The 16,424-nt window shown below is 50.7% G+C and overlaps 1 protein-coding gene across 3 annotated transcripts in view; it reads right to left on the bottom strand.

Annotated features, from left to right (window-relative positions):
- LOC144169291 (uncharacterized) overlaps nucleotides 1-6,292 on the bottom strand; it is a 183,371-nt gene extending 177,079 nt beyond the window's left edge. The window contains exons 1-3 of one of the 3 annotated variants that reach the window (XM_077698368.1): nucleotides 3,061-6,292; nucleotides 2,436-2,492; nucleotides 1,000-1,124 (exon numbers count right to left, since the gene is read on the bottom strand). In XM_077698368.1, coding sequence (XP_077554494.1) covers nucleotides 1,000-1,124; nucleotides 2,436-2,492; nucleotides 3,061-6,072 — 3,194 coding nt within the window. In that variant the 5' untranslated portion in view covers nucleotides 6,073-6,292. The remainder of the gene's footprint in view (nucleotides 1-999; nucleotides 1,125-2,435; nucleotides 2,493-3,060) is intronic. The other 2 variants (XM_077698370.1, XM_077698371.1) reach the window with 2 other exon arrangements.
- Nucleotides 6,293-16,424: the final 10,132 nt, after the last annotated feature.

Here is a 16,424-nt window from a genome sequence, read left to right as displayed (position 1 = left end):
TCACCCTTAGAGCATGGTTTCTCAAAGTGGGTTCCGCGGAACCTAGGGGTTCCGCAGGCCCCTCCACGGGGTTCCGCGAGCCACTGATAAATTTTCCCTGGTTGCGCACTCGCCAAGTAATTTAGATGGTGAACCCTAGGTGCGATCATTCTAAGGAACCTGCATTACTCACGCACGAGTGTCAGTAAGAACATCTCAGTGCATAACAGAAAGGCGCGAGCTGCGTAATAAATCCAGCCAGCAACATGTAGCCAGCCACACTCAGAAAACGTGCCGCGTGGTTAAACTATTGCACTTGAATCTCTGCCTTATGTTACCCCCATGCGCATTTTTCCTGTTTGGGGAAAGCAAACAAGCTTGCTTCTTTTTGAATTTATTGCACGTCAATGTAGCGCGAGTGGAATGAAAAATAGCGAGGGGGGGTGGCGGGGGGGGGTTCCTTGGCACTTCTCGGAGCTTAGCAGGGTTCCCTGGGACCAACATGCTGGGACCCTGGGACCAATATCAACCTTTTCATTACTGAAACTCCTCCTGCTACAATCAAGAGCTCGATCAGATAAGTTAGCACAACATCTCCACCTAAGCACCGAACAGTTGTATGCATTTGTGACAATGAAAATAGACATTAGGACACATTGTTTAGTAAAACAGAACAAATTTAATCCGATTTCCGCCGCTCGTGCTTTCAACCATACCGAATGGAATTTTTCATTGGCGTTCGTGGTTACTGCTCTCTAGAAATGCAGTGATGAGGTGATGATGACACATACATTGAGGGCAATAGTAGCATCGAGATCTGCGAAACGTGCCGGTTACTATTCTCAAATGCACAACGAGAATGACTTGCACTTTATTTTTGCCAGTTGTGCTCTTGACCAAATAAATTAAAATTTTCATCAGGTGCGCATAGACTATCCTTCCTCTCTTTGGGAGAAGATGACACAAGCACGGGAGGCAGTATGCTGAGCGGGCGAGAAGAGGAGAAGGAGGGGGCCTCACTGTAGCCTCCCGTCAGCCGCAGCAGCCCCGCCGGAGATGAGCTTGGTGATGTAGATGCTGGGGTCTTCGCCTATGTGCGGGTTGTCTGTGCCTCCGGCGATGCTGAAGCCCAGGCCCGCACCACCCTGCAAGGCGCACACAGGACGGCTAGTCAGGAGACCGGGCGGTGGGAGGAAAGATGCGTTCTCTCTCTATGCTACCTTCATGCGAGTGACGCAGCTCGAAGAGAGAGACTCTTTCATTAAACTTGGTTTCATGCCTTCGGGGTTAACGACACACAATGAAAAGTATGCCTCGCAGGCTGCTAAAATTAAAAAAAAAAAAACATCAAACAATGCACCATTCGGAAGGTGCCTGTTTTTGCACAGGCAAGTATCGGAGAAGCTTAGTCACACTCGAAAGCTTGTTCATAACAACACTTCACATGATGCCAAATTGCGAATTACTTTGTAGGCATCACTGAACTGAGCTAAGGAACTGAGTCCATAGATGGACACCCATCATTTGTGATAACATTATCCTGGCTTTAGACGTAATACGAGTCCCATAACGACAACGTAAGAGCCCATTAGGAAGCTGAGCCTATCACGGTGGGATCATGCACACACCCTACTTTATATATTATACATATACATTATATGTATGCATAGATTTATGTATACTCTTCTTCAAATTGATGAATAGCTCATGAAATAAAACTTTCATCTTACAAGAAGACAATGTTTACAGAATAACTTCAGGAGCAATTTATAGGTTCTTTTTTATTCTATGTCAAGGAATCTAAATATAATGTTTCCCATAAAAATTTTATAACTGGCTTTAAAAAGATCACGAATAGTTTAGGAAGCAGACATGACTCTTATCTTCATTTTCGCAATGGAGAGCCAAAGGCATGGCATTACTGTAAAATCACTGTGAGCATGCATGCTTTCACTGGAACATTTTATTTACATCTAAATAGACACGAAATAAAAGCAAACACTGGAAGAACTGCAGCTTGCACACTAAAAAATGTTCAAAAAGGAAAACCAAACCCACCCCAAATGTCCACTGCTATTTTCTTAGATGGAGGCGTTAGATTTGGGACACCAGCACTGCAGGACCCGATACAAAAATATGGTACTATCAAAGCAAGAGAATTTTCCTACAAACTATATATAAAGTTCTCATCGAGAGCATTATCTCAGTTGTCCTTAACGTCCTTTTTTTTCTTTATCAGTGCTGCATGTATGGTTACAATTAAAGGCACTATCTCATTCAAAGCGCTAAGTTGTGCCGATTGTCTTTTTCTTCGTCTGTTCATTTTTGAGATATCTCAATGAGGCAAGCAAAGGAAAAATAAAATAAAAAAGATATGTAGGAAGCATGGCCTACTGTTGGAAAGAGCAAACCGAATTTCCAGCCAAGGTAGAGGAAGGTAAAAAATAGACAGTTACCCTCACCCTTTCCAGCGTGATTTCTTCAAACTCCCAACCATCCTCCCCATTTGTCTGCTGCAAAGGAAAAAAGACAAAAGAGAAAGGCAGAAAGAGACGTTACGGTCACGCTCCCGCCCAAAAGTGACGTGTCGATAAGAAGTGAACTCAGCTTCAAAAGGGCAACGAACTCGCTTAACTGATAAATGCAGGCCTTTTGATAAGGGTGTCCACGCAAGAAGTGTACCAGCTACTTCAACATTGTGATGGTGTAATGAGAAAGGGGTTCTTAACAAATACCTGAAAAAATTACCAGGCTGCTGTTCTCTAGCAGGAGTGACTTGTAACACCTGGATACAAATTTATGAGTATTTAACAAAATATTTTTGGCAGTGTAACTACTAAAAAAAATAGTGCAGTTCAAGAACTACACCGAAGGAAAAAAGAGACAATTCTTTGAAGACTTCTTATATTTATTTGTGAAACAGGCACAACCATCATGGGATGTTAAGTACTTGAATAAGTGAACATGAGCTCGAGGAGGTGAGAAAGGAACTAGCCACTATTTAGGCTGCGTATTTTGGCTTACAGGCCCACAGGCTACTTTCACTGTCATAAAGTCTAAGGCATCAAGAGTTCAGCTTACAAAGGACAAGTCCAGGCTATCGTCACTTCGGTTATGTGGCTGCAACTTCGGCTGTGCCTCCAACGAGCGCAGGTAAGCGTCCATCATGCTGCCCTTGTCAACCGGCGGCTTTGGCTTGTTCTCCAGCCGCAGCGAAGCGAGTATTCTTGGCTGCTCGTGCGAATCCGGCTTCTTCGTCGGCTTGTCCACTTTCTTCTTTCTCAGAGAGCTCATCTTGAAGCTGAACCGACGTTCCTTGGTGACTGTGGGTTCACCGAACTCTTGTGACGTTCCCATGGTAAAGGCGGCGGGGTCTGCATCACCGTGCTGCCTATCCTTGGAATGAGGCAGGGACTTGGCAAGGCTGAAGTCTTCTGGGGCAGCAGAAGCTCTTGACACATCCGTCGATGATTCGAAGCGCTCACAAGCTGCAGTAACTACCTCCCTGCAGGAATCTTCAAGTTCGTCTGCCTTCTTCTTCGTCGATTTAAAGATTGATAGCTTTGTCCTGGACACGCCTTTGCTCTCGACTTCCGGTCGGTACAAGAAATACTCTTGCTGAACATCAGGGGCCGAACTGGTGATGGGCAGTGGCACGTCCACTGGCTTAACAGGGGACGGGTTGCTAAGCAAATCTGGGCTTGTTTCCCACCTGAGACTTTCTGTCAGGCGAATATTCCTGGCCTCGGTTATTGTTGGTGATGCGTCAGCACTGCCCATTCCGTCAGCCAGAAGGCGGAGGTTGTGTCGCCTGCGGGGAGAACTATCTACAAAATCTTGGCTGTAGCCACGGAGGAACGTCGCATAGCTCCACTCTGTTGGCAAGGATGAAAGCGCACTTTCGTTCTGCAGCACTGTCACTTCGTGCTCTTGATCAAAACAGGACCTCAGGGGAAGCTGCAGGCTTTCGGCTACGGTCGCAGCGATGTTGGCTTCTTGCACAGCAGCCGTGCAATCCGGGGAAGCGACTCCTGTGGGAGGGATGAGTTCTGGCAGAGGAACAACAGTCTCACAAACACGAACATTCTCCGTAGTCAGAGGCACTGGTTGAACAGGTTCAGTGCCCTCTGCACCGCCAACTTCTTCACTTTCCTGAGACTCTAAGGCCAGGTTGGCAGTTGTCTTCCATGTCTTGGGAGGAACAGGGGGAGGAACTTTCTTCAGTGAACCATGCGGTAGGGATCTGTGGTCCAACGAGGCAGGACTCAACTGCTTTGAGTGTTGCTGCCTAAGTTCTGCTAGTATCTCGTCAAAAGATAGTGACTTCTCAGGCTCCCGAGCCTCTGGGTCAGGGTTAGAGGGAGGAGGAGGAGGAGGAGGGGGCTCTTCTATGCTGGAGGCTGAAAGTTTCTTTTTCTTCTTTAAGGATGGAAGCTTGAAGAAACTGCTCTTCTTCTTGCTCGGACTCTTGGAAGGTGACTTGGGCTCATCCACATCTTCGAAGAACGAATCGGGGTCAGGCTGTGCTGGTGGGGAGAAGGGAACCTTTTCTGGGCTGACAGGTTCCGCGCCGCGTTCTTGCATTAGCAAAGCCAATTCATTCGTTTTGTCAGCCATTCTCGGTGGAAAGTCATGAACGTCAGGGCTTTGGATTGTCGAATGCAAAGAAGGTGGCATGTCCCTTTCCAGCAAAGACGTGTCTTTCCCATTAGTGCCCAGCAAAATGTGTGGATTGTCATCCGAAGTGGCTACGTCTTCCTTTCGCAGTGGTGCGGTGCGGTGTTCTATCTCTTGGTTACTTTTCGCCTCACCGCTTTCCACTTGTGCATTACTTTTCATTGCTACTTCATCACTGCAAGCTGCTGCGTCAGAAGCAAGCGGGTGGCCAGAAGCACCGGCAACAACGATGGGATTATCAGAGTCACTGGCAAAATGTCTTTCCTTTTGCTCTTCCTCACCTTCACCCCGCTGCTTGCCCTTAAGGCGGTCAAGAAACTTCCGGCCCCATTTTCCTGATCGCCGTGGGGCTTCCTCAAATTGCGGCGGTAGCTGTTGTTTCCCAGAGCTTTCCTCCGTTGACAGTGAGGACACGTGTGTCAGTGTTGACTGCTTCGACTGGTCATCGCCGAGCGCTGTGGGTGGCTTCAGCCCCGAGGACGGAGCACTGGAAACCTCTTTGCTCTCTGTTGAAGATGTGCCTGAACTTTTCTCCTCTCCCTCGGGAGAACGTCCAAGCTCCCAGGTTTTTACAGGAACTGGAGGTCCAAGATCTCCCGAGAGTGGCCTCTGGTTACTTTGTTGGCTTTCATTTGGCAATGTTTTCAACGGTTCATCCTGACCATACTTGATGAGCTGCCCTTTTTTACCCTTTTGAACCTGCTGATAGACTGCACTCTTTCGAGGCTGGCCAAAAAGTTTTGCACCCCACCTGCCTGAGGAACGGGGCACATCATTGTAACCAGCAAATGACTCATAACCAGCGTCTTCTGCCTTCTCAGCTGTGTTACCTGCAGGAGGAGGCTGTTCTAATGGCTCTGTACGACGTGCGACAGTTTGTCCGCGAACAGTACCTTCCACGGGAGGTGACGGTTCCTGCTTTACCTGCGGCGGGAGTTCCTTCAGATCCTCGTCGCCAATCACTCTGGATATGCGCTCGTAGAGAACACTGTCATCCAGGGACACTTGAGGCCGCGGCGAATAGTCCTTTCGGCTCCCTTCCGACCTCGGAGTGGCCGCTTCGAAGCTGGACGAGAGCACGTCAGTTCCAGCAGGGCTCTCCTCAGTGGCCGGGGCGCGGTCGCTGGCTTTCCTGAGGTAGCTCCGAGGCGTGGCAGGCTGCGAAGACGAGTCATCGGCCAGGGCGCGCTCCGAGGAGGCCTGTCGAAGCTGCCGCGACGACTTCCTGGGCCTCTCGCGCAGGCTTCGGTCCCATTCCCAGCGGGAGTCGCACGTCGGCGCGATGTCCACGTATCCAGGCGGGGCGCGGTAGTTCTCGCGTACGACGCCGCGCCGTTCTCGCTGCAGTCGCACTTCGTGCGCGGGCGGCTGCAGGGTGACGAAGCTATACCATTTTCGGACGTCGAAGAAGCTCATGGCTACCGAACGGTCGCCCAGTCAGGGCACTCCAAATATAAACACTAGTTGCGTATCCGGGCCTCGGCGAATTCACCTCCACGGTCGGCGCTAAAGCGTGCGACTGTCCCAGTATCCATGACGACGCAAGATAGCGCGCTCCACTCGAACTATGCCCGGCTATCACTCTCCCTCCGTTTCTGCGCGCGCCAACGTTCTTCCGCGGCGTAAGACGTGAGGTAAAAATGCGTGCCGGGAGAAATAGACTCCGCCGTTATCGCGGCACCGCGAGGTATGCCCAGATAGCGTATACAGCGTGTGTATTGACTCACCTCCTCGGCGCAGCTAATACGCAAGAGTTTTTCGCGCGCGGCATCGGACGTCTGTCCGGGAGTCGAATAAATAGAACGCAAATTCCGCGCTGACGAGACAAGCCGCACGCATTCCGGACGGCCCACGGTGTACAACGCCAAGCAGCGCGGAGAATCCGAGTCCCGCGAACGCCAAGGCAACCGGCAAGGAGGTCGTCGTCGTAACGAAGTACGGCACGTGATGTTAGCGTTTACGACGTCAGCGGCGTCGCAGGCACAGCTATGCGGGAGGCGCATTGACGGCCTCCAAGGCGCGCTCACCCACTGTAAGGGACAAAGACCGCAGGACAAGGCGATCACGCTTGGTACCTAGCAGTGCGCGGGCAAAGCCCGTACCACAGCTGCAATTTTGGTTCGATTTTCTTTTACCCGTCTTTCTCCATTTTAATAATTACAGAAGCACTACCGGTCCACCTATACGGTATGCGCCCGCCTTGCTGTCTTCGACCCAGTGGATTCGAGGTCGCTTTCCTTTTTGTTGACGATGCGTCTCGAGTCAATTTACGCAAGGAACCAACTCTCGGCTTCCAAAAACATGCAATATCTACGGAGCTTACATAAGCTTTAGAGCACTGCACGGGCCAGATTTTAAGGCCCGAGCCCGGCCCGAGCCTGCTTCGCAAAGCCCGAGCCCGACCCGGGCCCGTAACACTTAGCCCGAGCCCGGTCCGGGCCCGGGCATTCATAATTGAGCCTGGCCCGAGCCCGGCCCGGACCCGCCATCTCAAGCCCAGACCCGTCCCGGCCCGGTAATTTATTTTTTGACCTAGGGAGGGCCCGCGCGTGTGTGACCATGCAGGCCCGGTCTTGGGCACTGAAGAAAGCTTGTTTATTATATTCCGGGCAATAAGACTGATCTGTACAAGCACATCATGAACTGAAACGCAAAAATAAGGGTTTAAAAGTGCGCATAGTTTAGCTTTTACCGTCTGCAGTTCACGCCATATCGGCGTAATAATAGCTCGTATTCTTACACGAGAAACACCATCACCTTTCATGACCAGACTCTTGGCAACTTCACGTGGTTGTCTCGGCCACAAGTTGGTATTGCTGAAATTTTTTTATCCGCCTTTGAACCAACCAGTATGTACGCGCGTTGAAGTACTTCACCTGCAGTGGTTGTTAGGCGGTGGTGTTTCTCTGGCACGCGAGTTTGATTCCCGGCCACGGCAGTCGCATTTTGATTGGTTCGACATCTAAAACACACGTGTACATACATAGACCTACGTGAACAGCTCCAGGATGTCTGGATTAATTCCTTTCCCTCTTGGGCATTCTTTGTAATCGTATCTTTGGTATGGTATACACCCAAATAAAAATCTTGATGCAGTACAAGAAATGTCATTAAAATTGCAGTATAGTGACCATCAGACCTACCAAAACACGTTTTTAAAACAATGCTCACAACTAACAGCAAGAAGCGCGCAAAAATAAACAAGGAATATTCATTTTGATGCTCTTTTCTACACTTCACGTCGGACCTATTAACGGCCGTGCCTATGAATTCAAGCCTGAGCCCGGCCCGGGCCCGCCGATAATCAACTTCGGGTGGCCCGGCCCGGCCCGGGCTTTCGGGCCGGCCGGGGCCCGTGCAGTGCTCCATTTAAGCTTACTGCCGCCTGTGCCGTTACAAGTTTTTTTACTTCCTTTTTTCCCACTCTCGTCCGCCTTACTTCCTTTAAAGCCTCAGATCCCTTCTCCTCATCCCCGCAGCGTATAGCATGTCGGCGAACCTCTCCGCTTTCATTTAATAAAGATCTCTCTCTCTCTCTCTCTCTCTCTCTCTCTCTCTCTCTCTCTCTCTCTCTCTCTCTCTCTCTCTCTCTCTCTCTCTCTAACCTGAACTGATCCTCGTTCTTCCCTACGTCACTGCCGGTTCCTACCCGCGTTTATTTTTCTCTGAAAGACAGTTGGAAACCAGCAAAGCAAAGCGCGTACAACGAGAACAAAAAATGAATGGGCGTTGGACATGCCAGTGCGCAGTTAAAGAAAAAAGGAAACGAAGAAACAAAAGCCTTTTCTATGCCGCGTCGTCCTGTCCCCTCTCTGTCTTATTGCGTTGTGTTTTATATTTCATACAGTTGAGTTTATTTATTTGGATACTCTTCTCTAACCCCACCGCCTTTATCAGCTTCATCCAGTCTAAGGTAGCTAACCGGAAAGGATGCTAGGACATGCCCCCCAAAAAAGGGAATCAAGCATAAGTTCAAACTGGACTTCATGCCTACCGATAGACCTGCCCTCCCACCAGATCACTCTTGCTTTCCTTACTACCTCAGATTTCCATATCCCCTTTGCTTCCTCATTTTCCTACCTCCTTTTCTTTTCGTTCCTCTACGTCTTCTTTCATATGCCGCACCGCAAAATAGCTAAGTAAAACAAAACAAAACAAAAACGCTTGACCTGCATTGCGCCCCATGCTCCTTCCGTTTCGTGGACACTGGCGGAACGTTGAAGGATGACATGCATGCGAGGCTAAGACGACGTGCGCAAGTTTAGGCAGTGCTGTGCTTCGAGTGCACCAGCTCACACTTCCGTAATTTCTCCTGTTGGCCAGCTGACAAGCAAGATATACCGCGAAAGCCTCCACAATGAAATGATCCGCTTCGAGTGCGGCCGATAAATGCGACCTGCGTCACACTACATTCACGGGCACCGAAGTCAACAGCCGCCGCTTCCTTGTGTGATCGCTCAGAACATCACGGAAAGATGACCCTAATGTAGCTACGTATCTGTACGAAGTTGCTCTGTTACACTGCAGCATAGGGAAACTGAAATATATTCGTTTCAATTTGGTATGGGAACAAAGTAACGGTTCGTAACGGTTTGAATCATTTCAGTCACTTGCGCAAAATATATTTCATGAAATTAAAGTGAATGAGGCCTTTCTTCATTTCTACTAAAGTTCAAAACGTCAAAGACCATTGCCACGAGTACTGATTGTGCAGTTCGAACTACGAAGGTCCATTCAGGGACGTCCACCGGATGTATGTAGAAAAAAAATCGGCGCATTAATCGATTTAGACGCATATGCGATATATCAGCATCGGAAATAGCTGAAAAGCACCGTGACGCACGATCGATCTAAAAAATATCACATCATCAATGCGCCAATGTGCTTGGCGACTGAAGACATCTCTGGTCTGACAGGAAAAACTTCATCGCTGAGAACGCCCATCCTAAGCTGGCCTGCAGGCCGGCTTGCACGCGAAGAGGTACTTGTGCCAAAGCGTCTAGCACACACTAGTCGTGGGCAGCGCTGGCGTTTTTCTTGGCAGGCTGCAATGGGTTAGCGTCTCTTGGAAGCAGCGGTTCCGTGTCGAGCATTTCAAGCAAACAAGCAATGTCCAGTAGGCCTCACACGGTCGCCGCCATGGTGGGCCCACTTGACAGCGCGGCTCTTCGATTATCAGTTTCGGAATCACCGTTGACTCCCCGCGAAGCAATCCGGCATTCTTTTTCAACGCACACTTCCATAGCGTGGGGATACCTCGGACTACGCGCGGACTATCCGCTTTGAGTCTGAGATTGTAAATATAATAGCCCAAGTGTCCATTCAACAGCACAGTAGACTTCAAAGCCAGCTGCAGCTTCCTCATCTTTGAGAAGCGCCTTCGGAGAATCCTAAGGTTTCTCCGGCGTCGTATCCTTATCTACTACGTCCTTTTCCGATTTCTCTATACTTTGTCGTGGGCATCTTTTAGCTGAAGCAAAGTAGCATGTTGTCCTCAGGACTCCTTCAATGCTGCTGGCTTACAACAGCGCCGTAACTATTTTCTTTTTTTTTCTCAATAGCCATAGGACATTCGGCTATTGGAGGGTATCGCGACCACGGGCAGCGCTGCGAAAAGCATTTGCGTGACATCTACTAAGGCACCCTCTGCTTCACTTGAGAAGCTTGAAAGGCATGCATAAAAAACTAAGAAATGGGGTTCGGTCGGCACCAGAATCCCGGGACGCTCGCCGCCGAGTCTGTACACAAAGCAGCCGCGTCGGCGGATTGCCTCGAAAGCGCGTCATCCCTATTTTATATTTGCCGCGCTTTCGAGGCGCTTTTTTTTTTCAAAGAAAGTGCTACGAGTTGTGCCACGCCTCCGCCAGATCGCGCCACGGGTCCCGCGACCGAGAGAAGACGCAATGAAACATCCCCCTCGCGAGGGGCACGATCAACTGCAGAGCATTTCCGGGAGCGCACGACGTTAAGTAGTTTGCGTTACGTTAATGTTGTTGCACTTGTGGCAACTGCTGACGAGAGAGCGCTCGTCAGCAGTAATTTGAATGAGTCAACGATATAAGGCGCGTTCGTGAGTCCCATTCTGTGTCGGCTTTGTGGCGCAGTGGGTAGAGCACCATGTACAGTGCGTTCCGCCCGCAGGGTCGAGGGATCGAAACCTGGCGCCGGATGGTATTTTCTTTTTTATATAGTAGGGAGGGGTGCGGTGCGGACTACGGACGTCAACGCGGGTGACATCGTGAGTTACTGAAATGCTCTGCATTTAAAATAAAAAAAATCACGTTTTTTTTTCTCGGACGATTTTTAGTAAACAGTTAGACGGTAAACAGACGACCCTCGCTGCCCTCCATGTGTTTTCAATTACAAGCCAGATCGAAAGTTGGTTGTACTTAATTTAATCGCGACCCGCCGCGGTGGCTCAGTGGCTAAGGCGTTGCGCTGCTGAGCACGAGGTCGCGGGTTCGATTCCCGGCCGCGGCGGCCACTTTTCTGATGGAGGCGAAAAGCAAAAACGCCCGTGTGTACGAGATTTCGGCGCACGTTAAAGATCCCCAGGTGGTCAAAATTAATCCGGAGCCCTCCACTACGGCGCGCCTCATCGCCTGCGTTGCGTCGGCGCGTTAAACCCCACAATCAATCATCAATCAACTTAATTTAATCGCGTTGTGGTGCTTTTAAATGACTGCATACTGAACAAAATAGCCCTTAACGTAGTTGCAGAAGCTAAACAAAAACTACATACACTGCAGAAACTCTGGCCATGGTATTTGTTTTTCTTGGAGAGCCTTTCAGTTTGATCATATGCAAATGTCGTTTCAAATCGCGCGCCATCAGCCGCAAAGGGTTCGCGCAACATCCGACAGATGGCGACGAGTGTACTGGCCAGTAGGAAGACGCATTGAACCATCCCCCTCGCGAGGGGCACGATCAAATGCAGAGCATTTCCGGGGGCGCACGACGTTAAGTAGTTTGCGTTACGTTAATGCTGTTGCACTTGTGGCAACTGCTGACGAGAGAGCGCTCGTCAACAGTAATTTGAATGAGTCAAGGATATAAGGCGCGTCCGTAGCCTCCACTTCTGTGTTGGCTTTGTGGCGCAGTGGTTAGAGCACAATGTACATTGCGTTCCGCCCGCAGGGTCGAGGGATCGAAACCTGGCGCCGGATAGTATTTCTTTTTTAAATGCAGAGCATTTCTTAACTTCCTGCGTCGGACGGCGTCCACAGCTCCGCGTCCGCAGCCGGTGCGCGCATGCGTCGTAGTCAGCCCGTTCGCTCATCACCCCCGGAACGCTCCGTCGCGGTCTCGGCCACGGCCGGGCTGGAGGAGCGGCGGGCGCGCACTTTCATATGAAAGTGCGTGCTCGCCGCTCCTCCAGTCCGGCCGTGTCTCGGCGTAACAGGTGCGTGATAGCAGCGCGGTGGGGCGTAGAAGAGCGCGCGCTGCTTGCGCATGCGCGCTCTCCCCCCCGTACCGCGCTCCCTCTACTGCGCGCGCTGCTAATAGACAGATTTAGTTGGGCGTTCCGGGCGTTAGCGTATTGAAAGCGGAGCGTACGCTCGTCGCGACGCGCCCATGGGTAGTTTTAGTACAGCGTTTTTCGTAGCGTGCGCTAACGCTTGTGGCGCCACCTGTTGAACCCAACGCGAAGTACCCAAATTTAACCTTGCGGCGCCACCTGTTGAACCCAACGCGAAGTACCCAAATTTAACTTTTTTACGTGGCTAACCAAGGCAAACTGTAGCTGGACGGCGTTTCTTTTTTTTTTTTTTTTCAATGCGTTAATGCTGGTTTCGATTGTAAAAATCTTGCAAGTACGATAAAAAATACCCTCTTACCTTGATTCAGTATTAGGGAAAAATATGATACACCCGTCGCGATTGTTTTGCTCAACCGCGCGACGCCGAAGTTTTGAAGCAACACGCAGTGCTCGGGATACTCACTTTATTCAGCTCTGAAATATGGCAGGACCATGCGACAAATACAACTGAGCATGGCATGCGACGCTAATGCGACACGCAAAATGAAACAGCGGTTAGGCTGGCACGGCGGTTTGGTGATACACTTCACCCGGGTGTAGCAACTCCACGATGCGTTCCTATTACTCACTTCCTCTTATTCGTGGAGTCCAACTAGAAATCCTTCACGTTTCACACGGTAGCGCAACGTCCTCGGCTCGCACCCGAGGGCGCGACGACGGCGCAGGCGAGAAAATTCTTGAATTCCCTAAATGGAGGCCGCCGATCTGCACCAACACTGCGCGCATTCCACCGCCGCGACACGCACACAAACACCGCCGCCCGCTTCGGGAGCCATCCAGGTTGTCCTTGGTCGCTCATTTCTGTTCTGCATGCCTGTTGGAACTGAAACGTTGTCGCCTAACGAGAAAAACACGCGACGGTCCGCGTTTTCAGTCGGGGAACCTCCTGCCACGGCTGGCCGCCGACATCGCCGAGGCAGCAGCCATTTTGAAAGCAAGGGGCCTCCCAGCAGGTCCGCAGCGCCCCGCAAGCGCCCCGGAGCATACGCTCCCAGCCGTTGCGTGCGTAGCACCGCATCGCCGGGGCGTTTACGTAGCGTACTGCGCATGCGCAGTCGCGAGCCGCCCCGCCGGGGCGTACGCTCGTCCGGAGCGCGCGCCCAACTAAATCTGTCTAATATAAAGCCGCTAGCGGTCGCTCGTGCTTCAGTCACTGTAGGGTGCCTCGATGTGCGCCCGCTCCGCTGAGCGGGTGCGCATCGAGGCACCCTAAGTCACTGCGTTGCTCCTTCCTTCCTTGGTTGACGCTCGCTCCCACGTTTACTCGTGTCTGCTACTCCATCATAACGGAAGAAGCGATGGAAGCAACACTGCCTTCAACCAGTACTGAGGCCCCAATGCTCTGCATTTACTCGTGTTCCCCTCGCGGGAAGGAGCGGGAATTTTTATATTTTATATAGTAGGGAGGGGTGCGGTGCGGACTACGGACGCCAACGCGGGTGACATCGTGAGTTACTGAAATGCTCTGCATTTAAAATCCTTCAACTAAGCCCGGCGTAAGGGGCGGAATAAGAAAGCCCGGCGTAAGGGGCGGAATAAGAAAGTCAAACCATTTTACAGCTCACTCGATTACTTTATAGGGTTGGAAGTGCGCGCCTGGTGAATTCTGACCTGACTATTTCAAACGAATCTTGGCCCAGCGAAGTTTTTACCTCATGTCGTGGTACACGACGTCGCATTTTGCCAGCGTGGAGCTCGCCGCATTGTAAGCGAAATAATTACTGGAAAGTGATTCTTTCTTCCCATTCAAAGCGAAGACCAGCATTGATAAGGCACAAATACCTTGAGCGAGATTAAAATTTTTGGAGGGACTACATTAGAAAGTGCCGTCATAAGCGGCAAACAGGGGACCAAAGGACCTCTGCACAGAGGCCTTCTGGGACTCTCCCTGCTGGGGCCGAGCTGCGGGTCCCGAACGATAAACTACTATTAAATTATTTCGCGTGTCGCTACTTACGTATCGGTCACCGCCAACGCCGCCGCCGCCACCACCGCCCAATAGTGGGGTTTGTGCCTGCGCATGAGAGAGAGAAAAAATACGCCGCATTTATTTATCCATCATTTCGTCCACGACGGCAAAAGAAGCGCAGAAGTACGAAATCGAGCAAACGGAAGGGCGACGGGAGGGGAAGCGTTGCCAATCCAGAAATACACGCAGAAGCAGGGAAAACACGCGCACGGTAAAATGGCTGGCACGAAAAAAATACTACAAAGGAACGAGACAGAGGATCATCAATGACGCAAGTATAGGTACAACCGACATGGCAGTGACAACAACTTCGCCAATCTCGCACGTTTACGATCGCGCATGAAGCATATAAGTTCGGCAAGGTGGTAGGGTAAAAACTTTACCGTCCCTTCCCAAATAAAGTCGAAGGAAGCGCCAACGCTTCCTGACATCAAAACTGTGTCAAAACTGAGTCATAACCTTCGCTAAAAATGCCGGTCCAACCGTCGCTGAAATTGCGCCCAATCAGTCGTCAAACCTCAAAGACCCAAATCACCTACCAAGAACGAACCCAAGCCGCACGAAGCAATTTATGCTAAATGCTTTCGAGCCCTAAGTAAACGCATCTTTACGAGCGATCTAAATGCATACCGATACGTGGTTCATCAGATCAAGGTATACTACTGTACTCATTCTTCATGATCGACGAGTGCGTTGCCTTATCTAGAACCGTATACTTTATCGCGATTTTCAAGTGACAGTTTTTAACGTGCGGCGAAATCTCGTACACACGGGCGCTTTTGCTTTTCGCCTCCATCAGAAAAGCGGCCGCCGCGGCCGGGAATCGAACCCGCGACCTCGTGCTCAGCAGCGCAAGGCCTTAGCCACTGAGCCACCGCGGCGGGTGACAAATACCAGTTTCAAAGTAAATGCAAGCGTTATATGAAATAACAAATGTGACAGTTGACACGGCAGTGCCACGAACGAGCGTATTGTTGTATTTACGTCTTGGTACATATGCTTCGTTTGTTACACTTGCAGAATTCCCGTTACAAAGGGGTTATTACAATAGAAACTGATTAACAGTCATAAGCTTTCGCTCGAGTACCTCAAAAAGTATGCTCATACCAGCGCTGGAAAGCAGAAAAACATCTCTTTGAAGCCCAGACTTGTGGAAGGTTGGCATACGTTTGCAGGTTTGCACGCACCGACCAAGGTGCCTTCGGGTGCATTTCAAGCAAATGGCGCACTCAGACGAAACGTATTCCGTTTTCAGTTGCCAGCGTGGAAACAGCGCGCTCAAAACTTGCACACAGGCAGGAAATTCTTTTGGCAGCGCTGGAGAACGCCGCTCACAGTCACTGTGTGCACGCATATTGCCACGCAGCCAAAGACGACGCAGTTGTCTTCAAGAAAAAAACATCCCCCTCGCGAGGGGCACGATCAAATGCAGAGCATTTCCGCGGGGGGCGTGCCTGCAAGTCTTATGGATTACGTATTGGTTGTTGTTGTTGTAATTCTTGTCTTCCAGCGTGAAACGTGTAACGTGCCGTGAACCCCCTGCCGCGGCTATTACGCAACGTGGAGAGGCTACGACGCAACGTGGCGCGGCTATGACGCAACACAATCCACCTTAATCCAACCCAATCCAAATCCAAGCCAAGCCAATCCAATCGAATCCAATCCAATGCCCTTCGCGAGAGCGTCATAGCGCCGAAATCGCGCCACCACATGAACGCGAACCGAACGCGGCGAGAGAGGGTGTTGCGAGCGGAGAGAAGGCGAGGAGGACGCGGGGAAGAGGGCGCACCTGTGGCCGACGGTTGAATGAGTGAAGGATATAAGGCGCGTGCGTAACCTTCCATTCTGTGTCGGCTCCGTGGAGCAGTCGGTAAAGTGCCGTGTACCTTGCGTTCCGCCCGCAGAGTCGTGGGATCGAAACCTGGCGCCGGAAGGTATTATTTCTTTATATAGTGTAGGGTGCGGGCTACGTAGTGATGCGGACTACGGACGCCAACGCGGGTGACATCGTGAGTTACTAAAATGCTCTGCATTTAAAACGAGTTTATTGGAGCGAACTTGTGCTCCCCTAACGACTAAAAGAATCCACAGGCGGCGAAGCAGCAGTCAACAAAGTGACTTGCGCAGGCGAGCGTCGGCGAGTCGAATACCGCGGCGTCTGCTATGCATGCTTTTGTCTGTCGGCGCGGGTGTTTCTCGAACCGTCGATTTACGTCCAGAACATTGCAGATCAAAGAAGAATATTCTAGGCTGGTGACG

Source organism: Haemaphysalis longicornis, unplaced genomic scaffold (assembly GCF_048455015.1).
Source record: "Haemaphysalis longicornis isolate Haplotype H1 unplaced genomic scaffold, Haemaphysalis longicornis Haplotype H1 scaffold_2, whole genome shotgun sequence".
NCBI lineage: Eukaryota > Metazoa > Arthropoda > Arachnida > Ixodida > Ixodidae > Haemaphysalis > Haemaphysalis longicornis.
The sequence above is the reverse complement of the archived record's forward strand: the minus strand, read 5'-3'. Positions and strand labels throughout refer to the sequence as shown.